This window comes from Psittacula echo, assembly GCF_963264785.1.
Source record: "Psittacula echo genome assembly, chromosome: 5".
NCBI classification, from domain to species: domain Eukaryota; kingdom Metazoa; phylum Chordata; class Aves; order Psittaciformes; family Psittacidae; genus Psittacula; species Psittacula echo.
In genome coordinates this window covers 65,021,760-65,036,152 of record NC_137739.1, presented here as the reverse complement: position 1 = coordinate 65,036,152, position 14,393 = coordinate 65,021,760, and the positions used below count along the sequence as shown (strand labels likewise).

The following is a 14,393-nucleotide window of genomic DNA, read 5'->3' as shown; positions in this document are numbered from 1 at the left end:
GAATTCAATTAGATCTGCATATATTTTAGCTTGACTTTCTAGGAAAACAAATACAGCTATTTGTTGTCTTTTTTAAAGTGTATGTCAATGGGCATAATTTTTGCAAATTCTAGAGTGATAGTATAGGAGACTGGAGATTATCAGTTATATTAACAGTGATTCTTGCTATCACACTGCTTAAGGAAAAGAACTCTTCCTGCATTTCTTACATCAGTAAAAGGTATACATGCTAGCATGGCTCTGTGATTAAACATTTGACCATAGGGAGTACATTCTTATAGGACTTTGTGCTCTAGCAGTCAGGTAGGTGTTTTGTCAGTTCTTTAGGTGCTTACAGAGGAGAATCCAGACGTAATTTGCTGGATTGGTCTTGGGAAAGAACTCTAGATAAGTAAAATTTATTCTTCTGAAAATGAGGCTGCACTCATGTAAAAATTCACAGCACTGTATTACAATTTCACTAATAGCTTAAATCTTGCCTTACCTTTCCCCCAAACCAAAATGTTTCCGCTTGAGTCTCCTGTAATAGTATCACCATTTTCAGAAAAGGTCACACAGAGGACAAACTTTGGCTTCTCTTGTTTCTGCATGGTTATGAAAAATATACACTCACAGCAACACATGACCCATTTATTTTAACAGTATGCACTTGAGTAATTCAGTTTAGTCTTATACAGCTCTATTATTACTTAAATATCTACACAGGAGTTAAATACATTTCTACAGTCTAAACACTTGTCCTTGCAAGGGCAAAAGATGCATCAGCTGAGGTTGATGGCCCAATCCTGCACCCCTTAATTACAAGTTCCAGATAGAGCAAGTGATAAGGCCTTCCCAACTTTTAACATCAGATCAAGAATGCTCTGAGATGAACCAAATCCCCCAAATGGCGCATAACCCTAAAGGCTTTAAGTATTTAGAAATGGCCAAAGATGCAAACAAGCTTTACTACTGTAATTTTTAACTCCAAAGTTTCTAGGAGAAGAATATTATTAGAGAGTTTGGCTGTAGATAAGAATTAAGAAATCATCTTCTGAAAGAATCTTAAAGCTCAGTAAAGGAAAAGTTGCTTCAACACCCTGCATTTAAGGTACTGATGGCAACAAAACAGTGCAATGTAGCGTGAGAAAGAAAATTCACTAGATAGTAGCTTCTAAGGACATTACTTACAATGTTTGTTGGCTACCAGTGTGTATAGCTTCTCTTTCCCTCAAACTAAGGACTGTTCTCAACTAGGGCCACCACACTTTTCTATTGGCAACAACCATTGAGAATAATAGCCGTAACAGAAGCAGAAATCTGTCCAAGTAGCTTAGGAGTTAAAAATGAATGAAAATTAAAATAAAATGTAACAAAATTTAAATATGTTATCTCAGCATTTCCTCCTGATTTCACAGAGTATGTTAATTGACAATGCAAAACAGTTGCTTAGACTATTCTTGCGAGCCACGACTCCACAAGCAATTAACTAAGCCCTATCGGAATTATCTGTAGTTACTGCACATATCCTCACTTGTGCATGCAACTGCCGTAGAGATTATATATATAAAGAACAAAACCAAATCAAGACCTTGAAATTAGTTACATTTACCAAATGATGGGCAGCTCAACCTGCATTTGAATTACATACATGTATATATCTGAGCAGAAGAGAGGAAAAGGTAAGAATATTCATACAGAATATTCATATTCACATAATTTATGTGGTTTTGCAAGTGTTTCTTCTGACAAAATTAAAAAAAAAAAAAGAAAACCTGAGGTAATTTTATTTTATGTAGGGGAGAACAGGACAGGACAGGATGGACGGGGGCAACCTGGCATAAACAGTATAGGAAAAAGAATGCAGGGAACAAAATGTTAATTATATTTCAAAACTTTATTGTGGAAGTTTTACCCATGGAAACATTCTTTGTGCCATGCCATGAATACAACCTGAGCTTCTGCAAAATTTCAGGTTTAATAATGATCAGTTGTTATTAGCACTTACTATTAACATAAAATTAAGGAAATACTTTACCTCAAATAACCCTTGCTTTTTAATAAGGGAATTCCCTTCTAGTGTCCAAAAATAAAGGTGTGACTTTCCACAAGTAACTATTATATTTGTATCAGTAGGGTGAAAATCTGCAGCAAATACAGCCTCATTAGAGCACTTGGAAGGAAAAAGAAAAACATTGTATCAAAATTTAAAACTCAAAGAAAAACAAACACTATAAAATGGTTCTCTAGTTACAGAAACTGATAACTCTCAGTACCATACAAATTCTGAACTATTCATTAACACAGCAGAATTTGGTAGAATATTTTGAAGTCAGAGGATTTTAGGATTTTGTAAGTTAGAATCACAAGTTATCCTTCAAAACCATGTCAGGTAATGAAAAGTTGAGTTTAACACATTTAAAGATTAATTTAAGACATTTCATTTATGTGCATGCTTTTATCATTGCTGCTTTGACTTTTCTAATCAATTCTAAAATGACAACAATAGCAAAATTCAAAACAAAACCCCAAACTATTGGGATAATCTCAACAGAGAGAAAATATTCCCTTCCTTCATGTTCTTTGCCTTTTGTAAGATGAAAGTTTTAAAAAGGCACAGGAAGTTAAAGATAGAAAGACATTTTAGACAAGAAATCCAGATCTACATACAAGCAAGTAGAATTAAATATCTTATTGCAACACCTTGACATCTGCCAGCTTTTCTTCTTTCTGCCAGTCCCACACAGAAAGCACATGGTCATTTGAGTCATCCACAGAGCATAGGCTACTTCCTCCATTCTGAGGAAGAACATGGAAAATATTAATGCATAGCCCAACCAACATGAAAAACATAGAAATACACATTCAAAATAATTAAATACGTCGGTGTAGATGAAAATATTTATACCTCTTTACACTTTAATTATTATACTTGTAAGTTATCCCACAGATCTCCATGAAATATAATAATTTCTAAGGTCATTGAAAAATAGGGCTAAAAGGAGATCTAGAAGAGGAACTCGTGCAAACTGCAGTCTTTGTCAGGAATGATGTAGGTTATCTCTTTTGAGACATCCAGTGATAGAAATTACAAAGGCAAATGACACATTTTCTATTCTATTAAGAAAGCTTTTTCTGATAATTATATTGAGCTTCTTTCTTTGTAATTGTAATTACTTCTTCTGAGATCTGGAATGGACTCAGGAAAAAACATTACTCTTCATATAGGAATAATCGGTCATAGTAAAAAAATCAGAAAACAACTTATTCCTGATAGATATCTTTTTTTATAGTTTTGTCTATTATCAGTCTTTTCTTATCTTAATCCCCTAATTGCTTTAATCTTTCTTCATGCACCATATTTCCTAGACATTTTCCGGTTAGTACCCATTTTTCATATCTGTGAATCCAAAATCCAGATGAAGAACCCCGACTGTGATTTCTACTTGAACTGAGGGAAAATGATTGTCATCAGTCTCACCAGTGATGGTAACTGCTGTACAAACATCAGATCTTTCTTCCAAACAGTAGGTATCTGGAAGGTACTTTTTGGACCATTTTTCCCAATTTCTTTTGGTGTTTACTCCTAGCCACATGTTTACAGTGGAATAAACCATCAAGTAATGCCTAATTGCTTTCCAACCCACTTAAATATGATTTCTGTAGCCTCCTGGCATCAGCTGCATCAGGTTTGACTGCAGATGAGCTTGCTAGAACAGACTGAGGCTGTGGTTACACAAGCAGTCCTTTGGCAGCAAACAGTCCTTCCTCTGCTACGTACAGCACAGCTGCTTGCTGCTGCCTCTTGAGCTAAGGCACCACAAAAGTCTGGGCTATCATAGAGTGAGCCTGTTTGGGGAACAGAAAAAAAGACCCAAGCAAACTCTGCTTAATTTTGTTTCTATATGAGGTTGCTTGGTTGTTTTCCTGATGAATCAGGCCCCTAATACACATTTCAGACACAGTTACAAAAATAACTGTGCCAAGGCAACTCAAGAGATGGGACAGAGACAGGACTGAGTAGCCTGAAGAGAGGGCAGTCTAAAATGAGATAAGCAGTACCGCTACAGGATGGGAAGTGATGCTCAAGACTGGCCGAGCTCTAACTGCAAAATCACAGCATAAAGAAATATATTAAAACACTTTCTTCCAGCATCTACCAGGAGGAATCCTCCATTAAGTACCTATTTCTTCTTCCAGGGAGATATTTACAGAGTATTTCCTTGTTACTACTTTTTATTTATACTTCAAAGGTCATCTTGAACTGTGTTGGCTTTAACCTTTGTATTCTTCACCAACTCCCCAATTAACTCATATCTTTTCTACTTTCTATATAATATTGTCATCAATAGATTTCAAGTAATTGTGGAAACTCTTACTGAAGTACACTTCGCTTAGGGAATACACCATTTAGCCCTCTCCTTTCTAAAAATGCTGTTAAGACAATTGGACATCATCGCATACACTGCTTATGGATTCCGTTCTACATGGAGGGCTTCTAGACTTGCACATGTCAGGTTACAGGCTCATCTTTTCATATGGGACTTGAATTTCTGCCTGTCATCTTTTCTTACCTCCCTGATAGAGCAGAGTTCAAAGGATGGTGCCAAAAGGCTAAAACCAGGAATCTAATTCTTTACAATCCTTTATCCATATGCCTTTATTGCTTTCAAGCAAAAGATTTTGCTTCTCTGATGGGAGCTCCCATTTTCTAAATCCAAAATCAGTGGTACAGGCCATTCTAAAGGTCTTTCATTAGTCATTAGGCATATTGAGGGGGTTAAAGGATGCAGATAGAGTATGCAGTAAGGATACTGAAATTTCAAGAACACAAATCTTTTTGCAACTCCGTGTCCCTGAAGAAATCAATTGCATATTACGAAAAGCACAACGCATACCTTTGAGACTGCTGAGATACTGCTAACTTTAATAGCATCATAAACTGTTGGAAACAACTGAGTTGCAAGCTTTCTTTCTCTAAAGTGGAAACTAAGAGAAAAGACATCTTGGAGTTTGTTTTGATCAAGGAAGCTAAATTTGAAAGACTTCAAGGACCTTTTCAGCAACGATTCTTAATATGACTATTCATTCACTTTACTTACAGATTTAGAAAAAGCAATGCAAGTGACAGCTCGGTCAAAAAACCCCATTCCAATGACATGCAGTGTATTCAGAGTTACGGAATCCCAGACACGCACGTGTGGAGGCAATTGCTATAAAACAGACAGAAAAAAACAGCTGAAACAATGGTGGCAAAAAAACCCTATCAGGATTTTTGAAAATAGTAATTCATAAAAAAAAAAAAAAAAACCAAAAACATTTTATCACAATTTAAGATACAAAATTGATCATAAGTCCTCTAGATTAATCCATGTCAGCACAGACACACTATAACTGATTCGCTGATTACTGTGCCTAGGACCAGTATCTTGGACTGACTATCCAGAGCATACAACATGTCAGCTCTCAGTGATACCAGTTAGTTCACTAAAGTTAATAGGAACTGAGACATTCTTCATTAAGTGAAAATTGTTGATGAACTTGCATCATAAGACTGACTTGCAGATCCAGGATCATCAGTTTAAATTGTAGCAACAAAGATAACTCTGGTCAACATCAAAGAGGAAATGCAAAAAGAAGCTTAAGAATTTCTAAAATGTAATTAATTTCCATGTCATACAAATGGTTGTGAGAAAGAACTGTATCTTCAGACTCTTCTTTACAACTGTAATCAGAACTAGACTGCTGTTTGTATATAAAATTCAAGTTATACACAACGGCCCAAGATCCAGCTCCCTGTGAAAGCTACATAGTTCCCCCTTCGTCCCCTCTATCTTTGACCTTGTACAGCACAGAGCCCCACACCGGCTCAACCTCATGGAGACAGAAATGCTCTTCAAGTCCACTAGAGGGAACCCCAGGAAGGACTTGCTGATAAAGTTCTCTTTTAAAAATAGCAGTTTAACACAGTGCCATCAACCTCTGCAAGAAAAACAACAAGGGCCATCTTTTATTTCCGCTTTTTTCCCTACCCTTTTAAATAAAATGAATTTGGTTTATTACAATATCAGGAAAAAACAAAACAAAACACAACAGTCATCAATCTTTCTTGCTCATAAGTAATGAAATTGTTCTTAACATAAATACATGAAAACAAGAATTCAAGGCCACTCCAATACCTTAGTTACATAAATGGCTTTTATATAAGCTTTCCTATATACCACATTCCCCTCAAGTGTAAACATCAAACCTGTAGATTTTATTTCACACATAAAATGGTAATTATATTTCTGAAGTTAAAAAAATACATACCAGCAACTTCTCCAACACACAATAAAATTAAATAGTTTATGTTAGTCGACTAAGTTATCTTTGCATAAACCTTATATTGCATAACTGGGATTTTGTTTTCCTCGTTTAAAGTAGTTTTTCATCCTAAAATTCTTCCTTGACATCTACCAAAAAAATCACAATAGCTTGGCTGTGACATCAGCTGCATACTCTGCTTTCCTCATGCGTTTCCTGCCTCTGCTTGTACCCAGTTCTTTCTCACTTGTCTTACCTCTTCAGAGCAATTTTCATCTTACTCTGTTCAAATAAATTCCTAGCCTACAGCAAAGCTTTACAATAATACAGGTAATAACTGACAGAAAAATATTCTTACCTAGATGATGGCAAGAATTTCTTTTTTTTTTTTTCAGCAAATAACTCAAAGCCGTCTTTATTTATGTTTTAGTTTTGGTAGCTGTAGTAAGAAATGAAGTTGTACACTGTACAGTTTAATCTCTGCTCCTCCCCTTCCTCTTCCTAATATCCATCTGACCTCTCAAATCTCTTTTGTAGCCTCATCCTTTTATGTCTCTTTTGAAGACCATCTCCAAATTTACCTTCAGTCTGTGAAAGTAATGGAACCAGTAACCACTGACCAATCTTGATAATGGAACTAGGTAACTGATAGCATGCAATAGGCACTTTCAAATTAATTTTTCCTTACTTTCAGTCCTAAAACATAAGACCAATTTAACTACAACATAAAAAGAATATAGCATGTATCTTCTCAATAACATATTCTTATGAAATAGAAGCAACTATATGTCAGCAAAGGAATCACTCACTTTTCCATCCTTGGAAGTCCCTGCAACTTGACCTGTTGCGATAGTGATCCTATCAGGATGGACAGCCAGGCTGAAAAAGGAGAGAGGCCAAACATATATAAGCTTATAATAAATAGCCCTATTTAAGTCACATAAATCACATAGCAGACATGTAAACATTTTTAAAATATAAACCCAGAACTCACAAAATAATTCTCATGCTCTTTTATTCAGAAAACTCTTCTTTCCTTATAAACAAGGCAGTAATTTCAGCCCTAATACCCAAAACCATGTATCAAACAAGCCCTAGTCTCACTCATGTTGGGATTCATCTCACCAAGATTTAAATGACAGCAGTTTATTTTACCAGGAGTTTACAGCTTGAGCTAGTTATCTAATTTCAGTCATCTCTAATCAGAGGTTCCAGAGATCTGGTCAGTACAGTCAATGCTGTCTAGTGACAATCTTCCAGACGAAACAGACATATCCACTCAAACACTGCTCTTCAGACTGTATTGACCAGATACGCTCAATGATTTTATAGGGAGATACCAACTTCCCTTAATAATTTTCATGTAAAAAAAGTCCTTCAGTAAACAAGAACAGGATATAGAAATTAGGAATTTTGATTCTAAAATTAAACTGATATTTTAAAACGGTGATCAATGTTAACTTATGTGTCTAAGAAAAAAGCAATCTAAAATTTGTATTAAAGCCTGGAGTATAGTCTATTTTTGCCCTAAATCCTCACAATTCTTTTTTTACTACATCTGCTTTGCATACAGTTCTAGAGGCCAAGTACCCTGCAAAATGAACTGCGGCAATAATACATTCATTCAGCTTTATAATGCAGGAAGGTATCCCCTTTCCAGTAAACCTGAAAGCTTTGAAAAAATCTAAGTCAGAAAATTTGAAAGAAAGAAATGAGATGGAACAGGTCCAAGTTTAAAATCTCCTTGTAAAACAACTAGATTATACAAATAATTCGATTTTATGAAACATGCTCACAAGATTATCAGGTCTATAGCTGGCTTTGAGGGACAACAGGTGTTTCATAATGCTTAATCTGAAGAAGTCAAACTAAATTCATACATTAGGGCCCATCATATAATCTGGATGCTCTTTTTGAGCACTGATACTGTCAAGATAAACCATATGTTTATTTAGATTTCAATTTAATGATACTGGTGTTTCCTGGTATCTAGTATCTTCTAAGCTTCAACACAGCTAAATCACTTTGAAGCTGAAGCTGGCATGCCTGCATGGCAGCAGACAAACCAGGCTCCTCAGGACTAGTTTACAGGATATCTGCCATGATGTAGACATGCCGAAAGACTACAACGAAGACTGCAAATGAGACTAAAACTGTTTCATTGTTTAGATTGAGCCTAAAGGACCTGTATCTGGAACCCAGATCCAGGTGAAATGACTTAATTCAATCCCACTTAAAAAAGGGAAGGAGGAAAGTCTGAAGAAGTTAATGTTAAATCATCCTAAAAACACAGTAATGAAAATTAGTAGATCTACGCTGAATATCATTTTTTTTAAGAAAAAAGAAAGATTATTAGGTGACTCACCACTTCACATCATCATTATGACCAGTGTAATGTCTTTGCAGTTGCTCTTCAACATTGTATAACACAACTACAGATGCAATGAAGTACACGGTTTCGCCCGTTGGAAGAAGATAGAGATTACTGCGGCAATCCCGACCCCTATATCCATAGCTAGCATGTTGGTCAAGCTGCAACAACATTATCTACCAATGAAGAATGTTAAAAATAATGAAAACCAAAATGGATTCTCTGCCCCTCTATTTCCTGAAGTCTGCACCTCTTGGCTTGAGCACAGCTTTAACACTTGCCAGCCTTCACAACTCTCTTCCTTACTGGAATAGAGACCTAGTGAGTTACTGAAAACCTATACTTCTCCTACAGAAAATACATGGTAAACAAGACAGTAATTTGTAGACATACTATTCCTTCACAATCCTCTGGAATTTGCTAAATGCCAGACTAAGGCAATATTAATTTTGTCCCATGTGTATTTACTATTTACACTGCCTGACTAATTAAAATAAAAATTTAGACTTGACGGCAACGCTAATAAGTCATTCAGTACATCTCCCTGCATTACATTAGGATTGATTGCATTATCCTGTGTGCAGGTTGATTGATTTCATTATTCTGGGTATTACCAGCCAGATGGATACAAAACCGTAAAAGGGTTACATCACCCCTTCCAATTTATCTTCATGGTGTTTCAAAGGCAGCGGCCCAGATTCTGATGTTAGTCATATCAACACTAATCTAAAGTTAATCCAATGAAATAACTGGAATTAATCCAGATACAATCACATTTAGATTGAATTCAGCCAAATTATGTAGTTTTATTCTTCTGAAGAGTCATTAGGGACTTAAAACTATTTTGGCTTTCCTTTTTTACGGGAACTGAGAGAAACAGCATTAGCAGAATTCTGGCAAAACAGGATTGCATTCTAATTCAGTCAGTATGGAGAAACTAGCTGTGATAAATACCAATTATATGATATTAAGAAGATACTTGTGCACTATTCTTTGTGGTCAATAATAACTCAGTCAAGCTAAAATTCTCATGTTAATGTTATTCAAGAAGCAAAGTCAATAGTTATCTTATTTAAATTTAGAAGTAACAGCTTGCTGTTTCTTTCCCAGTAAATGCAGAAGTAGTGCTGCATACCAACCATCAAGATGTGAATTCAAAAACACAGCTTATGGACTCACAAATTGAAATGCTTCAGCCAAAGTTCCTTCAAGTTTAAGGCAATAAAATTTGAACACATGGAAACAGCAATACCTTCAAATTACAAAGCATTCACTATCAATTTTGAACCTATCTGTAATGGTTAAACTACTCTAGACTGCTGGACAATATTTGTTTAAATTTATTTTTCTCTGTAAGCCCAGATACCATTACCAACTGAAGCAAACATAAAATACCCATAATGCACCCATATATAATCAAGTTTATAATGAACAAGCAGCTGAAGCTAGCATAAGAAATTGAACTTTTTTAAAAAGTGAAGTAAAAACATTATACAGACATTCATAAGGAACAAAGTGCATAAAAATAGCTATTAAATGGGAAAGACTACATTCTTTAGGGAAAATCCCCTTTCTTTACAATTCTTCCTGAGGGGAACAATGCTGCATTCAACCCTTTGCATGATTGCTGTTGTCACTCAGTTTCTTTCTATCAGCCTTTTTTCTCAGATGCAAACTCCTGGGGTTGATCTCTCCTTCTCCTCACTCTTTCCCACACTCTGACTCAGTGGCTTCAAGTTGGATTTGGTAAGTTGGCACTTCAGGAAATGTTATCTTGACCTTTTATTTTCATTTGGCCTGCAGCTTTTGTTTCAAACCTCCTGCTTGCCAAGTGAGCTGGTCTCAAATGGATCTGTGCAGACCACTGCTCCCACCCTGATGTTCCCAGTGCTGATTTCTCACTCAGATTTTACCACGTCTGCTCCAGCGCTCACGCTTCATCACTCAGCATTTGTTTCTTCATGTCTGATTATATCTGATGTGCCTTTAACCTTTTTCAGCTTACCCAGATACTTGCTAACATGATCGTAAAACCCTTTTATGGTTCAGGTATGCCCTGAAATCTATACACATTAGATTTTCATCCTCCTGTTTCCCATTACAGTCTGCTTTGCCCTTTTCATTTGTCCATCTCACCTCCAATATCTTGTTTTTCTGTCCCCATTTTTACATTATAAAGCATTTCTGCTTGTAATCCCACAGCCAGGCTGATTTGTCTGCTACAAAGATTTGTCTCCTATTCCACTTTGGTTACCATCCAATCAAACAGCTCAGCTTCCCCAGTTTAACTGGAACAAATGCCTGCAGTATTGGTAGGTTTTCTGCAGTCTTCATCTCTCTCCTTAAATTATTTTATGCTTCTCTCCCCAGCTTTTCTTCTCATCATTATAGTCAGTAAATAGGGCATTATTTTTTCTCTCATTTTTTTTGGTTGGTTTTTTTTTTCTGGTGATTGGTTTATTTTGTTGCTGGTTGCTTCAGGTTTCTGTTTTGGGCTTTCTTTGTTTGTTGGGGCTTTTTAAAACATCTTTAACATATTTATAACTTCCATATACCTTTCATACACCTTTACATTGGGCATAACTTTTAAGTATGGATATCATGATTGGGTTTAACTGCAAATAAATTAAAATCTGAAAAAGTTTGCATGGTATTTCTGGAAAAATATGCATCCTCCTCAGTAATCATTTAGAGTTAGTTAGATCATTTTATTAATGCATACCTTCTTGATTCACAGACAACCTTTACATATAGGATTCTGCTGGGTATACAGATACACACTGGAAAGGACATATGAATATTCAAACTAATAATAATACTCCATCTGGCAAATATTTAGTTACTTAAGTAAGCTTAAGTGAGAAACTAATGAGACTGAAATTATGACCTACTCTAATTATCATTTCTTATAACAGTCTCAAATACTAACTTCAGCTTCCACCTACATGCTGCTAATAACAATCTGTTTTGTTTCATGGTTTTTTTTTGGTTGTTTCAGCAAGCATCATGACACTTTCTCCTGTATCATCCTTAGGCCCCCTAAGCAAGGTGCCCCTTACAGGTATAAAAAGACATCATTCAATTCCATTGCAATATATGGAGCGAGCCTATACAACAATTAGATGGTAAAATGCTTCATGCAGCATTTATCATTCTAATCTCAGCTGTTTTTTTAATTTTATGGATTTTGGGGGGGTTTAACTAATCTTCAGTTATTTCAGTATGCATTATCTACGCAGTTCCAGCAGAGTGGGGTAGAACCTACAGGCTCAGCTGCAACAGAAATGACAAAAATGGTTACTAAATCTGTCATTAATCTCCTGTGAATACAATGGGACTTTTGGAAACTCTCTGTGTGCATTCTGAAACCACATGCAGTTCTATTTATACAACTCCAAAAAAGACTATATGCAGCCTGTCTTCTTTTTTATGAAGACAAAGCAACTTCCTATTTGCACTGTTTAGGACCAAAAAAAAAAAAAAAGTCTTTTTCTTAAAATAGAAAACCTTATGAAGACTTCATTTCTCTAAAGATAGCGGATATTATAAATAGACTAAAATCTTGTTGTGTTCATAGTTTATCTCAGATAATCTATTACTAAGATTGTACAAAGCTGAAATATCTCTTTTTTAATAAAGAATGTATTTTCTTTTTACATTTAAAAGTGAAATGTGAAGATTTCTGTATGTAATGAAATGCAGATTTCTTAAAAAGTCTATAATTATGTCCACTCATAGAAGTCAGTGGAAAATTCTGTTTGTTCATTGTTTATGGTGCTCAAACACAGTTTAAAATCTAAATTCAAACATTAGTTTATATACGGTAGCTTATGAATTTTATTGCTAAGCACCTATCAGTTGCAAAACACTATTCAATTCAGGGCTTATTTAAGTACTGTAGTTGACTATAGCTTCCTCTAAAGGACAATAGTGCACATTTTATAAAGCACAGTTTAAGACAACAGATTACTGCTGAGAATCAGCAAAAAAACTGAGATTGTTTTATGCATACTTTAATTAATAATCACAGCTCACTACATTCGTGCAATATGCCTAGCTTAATCTTTAGCTAATTGGCATGCTTCAGACTTAACCTTCAGGCAACATTTAAGCAAAATCTTTAATATGCCACTCTTTACTTCACAAAGGTACAGAACTCCAGCCTCAAGAAATTAACACCTATTTACATTGGAATGTTGCTCCAGTAATTAAATGAACCCATAGCTTAATTTTGCCACATTTCAGCTTGAATAACTATTTAAAACAAATCATTAAGAAATTACTGATTTCCAGTTGTCCTCTAGCACAGAAAGGATACACCCATTCCAGCTTAAGCCTCTTGGCTGGTAGTTCTACTTTTGCTTCCAAATTGTAAGATTCCACTTGCTCTTTGGGCATGTACATGGTAACAGGACGTCCACGAAGAAACATTTTTACGTATCCTTCCTCTACAAAAGGTCAGAAATGTTAAATGTTACACAAAAAACCCACCAGTGGAGAACTCCCATGCTCCTCCATCCCTTCCCACTTAACAGTCTGGTGCGTTACAATTACAGAACAACATGCAATTTCAAACTTAGAAATTAAGCAGTACTTCTTTTTTCCTAATCATAATAACTAAGCAGATTTTTTTTTTTTTTTTGAAGATTCAAAGTCCCTTTTCCTCTAAATATTTTGAGCAGCAGAATTAGAACTAAACAATGTCACGAAGGACCACAAAACTGAAAGGACTGAAATCAAAACATTTTTGGTGAAAAATAATGTTAAAATATTACATTTTTTAAAAACTAAAAGGGAAAACACCAAAGATTACAATTAACGCAGAAATGCCACTTAAATTAATTTTATTTTTTAATCAATATTTACAATTGAGCATCAGCATCTAAAGTATTTTCCAACACGCAGTCGCATTCTTTGCATCTCAGTGTAAAGATGTGCTTTACACTTGATACAGTGTTAGAGATACATTCGAGAATAAGGAACACAAACAGTTAGTAAAAGGAATCATGCTGATGTACATGCAGAAAAGACATATGCTTTAAGTATTACTAAACATTGAAAAAAGGAATGACAACATTGACAGCACATTAAAAGAAAGGAAAATGACATACAGGAGAGAAGCTACAAAAACTGAATTGGCTGACAGAAGTGAACAGCTCTAGAAGAAAATACTAGAAGTAATGTGTTGAACTGGTAAGAAATATTTTTTGGGGAGAGAAGCAAGATTAATAACAGATCTGGAAGTACTGACTTGGGGACTTCATGGGGCTTATAAAACTAGGAGATCTGGGAAATGCCATGAAGGTCTGACTAGGACTTTTGGGAACTGGCAAGGCCAAAGTGGGTGTCCTGTGAACTTCTGGTGAAGTTTGTCCAGATTCAGAACGTGCTGGCTCTTGCTGCTCCATCGGCAGATCAAGGGGTTCAGCCTTGTTCTCATGCGACTCAAGCAGTTTTGGAGTCAGTGACATCTGTAGAGTTACTAGACAGAATAATCGTGGGCACAGAGGAAATGGAAGGGCAAAAGTAACAAAATCACGTAAATGAAAAAAAAATATACAATTTAGGACTGCTAAAATTATGCTACGACTTGTTAAGTATCATTACAACTATATCATTTTTTTAATTTGAAAACTAAGACTTTATTTCAATTGGAAATAGGCACACTCTACAAATCCTGACTAAATTAATACGAATTATTGGTTGAACAAATAAACATTATAGCTATGCTCTAATA

At 35.4% G+C, this 14,393-nt stretch overlaps 1 protein-coding gene across 5 annotated transcripts in view; it reads right to left on the bottom strand.

Moving 5' to 3' along the window:
• EML1 (EMAP like 1) overlaps nt 1-14,393 on the bottom strand; it is a 142,152-nt gene that overhangs the window by 19,411 nt on the left and 108,348 nt on the right. For all 5 annotated transcript variants that reach the window (XM_080619803.1, XM_080619804.1, XM_080619807.1 and 2 more), the window contains 7 exons: nt 12,975-13,104; nt 8,651-8,800; nt 7,095-7,164; nt 5,082-5,192; nt 2,683-2,778; nt 2,018-2,152; nt 485-584 (listed from right to left, as the gene is read on the bottom strand). In XM_080619803.1, the coding sequence (XP_080475929.1) occupies nt 485-584; nt 2,018-2,152; nt 2,683-2,778; nt 5,082-5,192; nt 7,095-7,164; nt 8,651-8,800; nt 12,975-13,104 (792 nt within the window). The remainder of the gene's footprint in view (nt 1-484; nt 585-2,017; nt 2,153-2,682; nt 2,779-5,081; nt 5,193-7,094; nt 7,165-8,650; nt 8,801-12,974; nt 13,105-14,393) is intronic.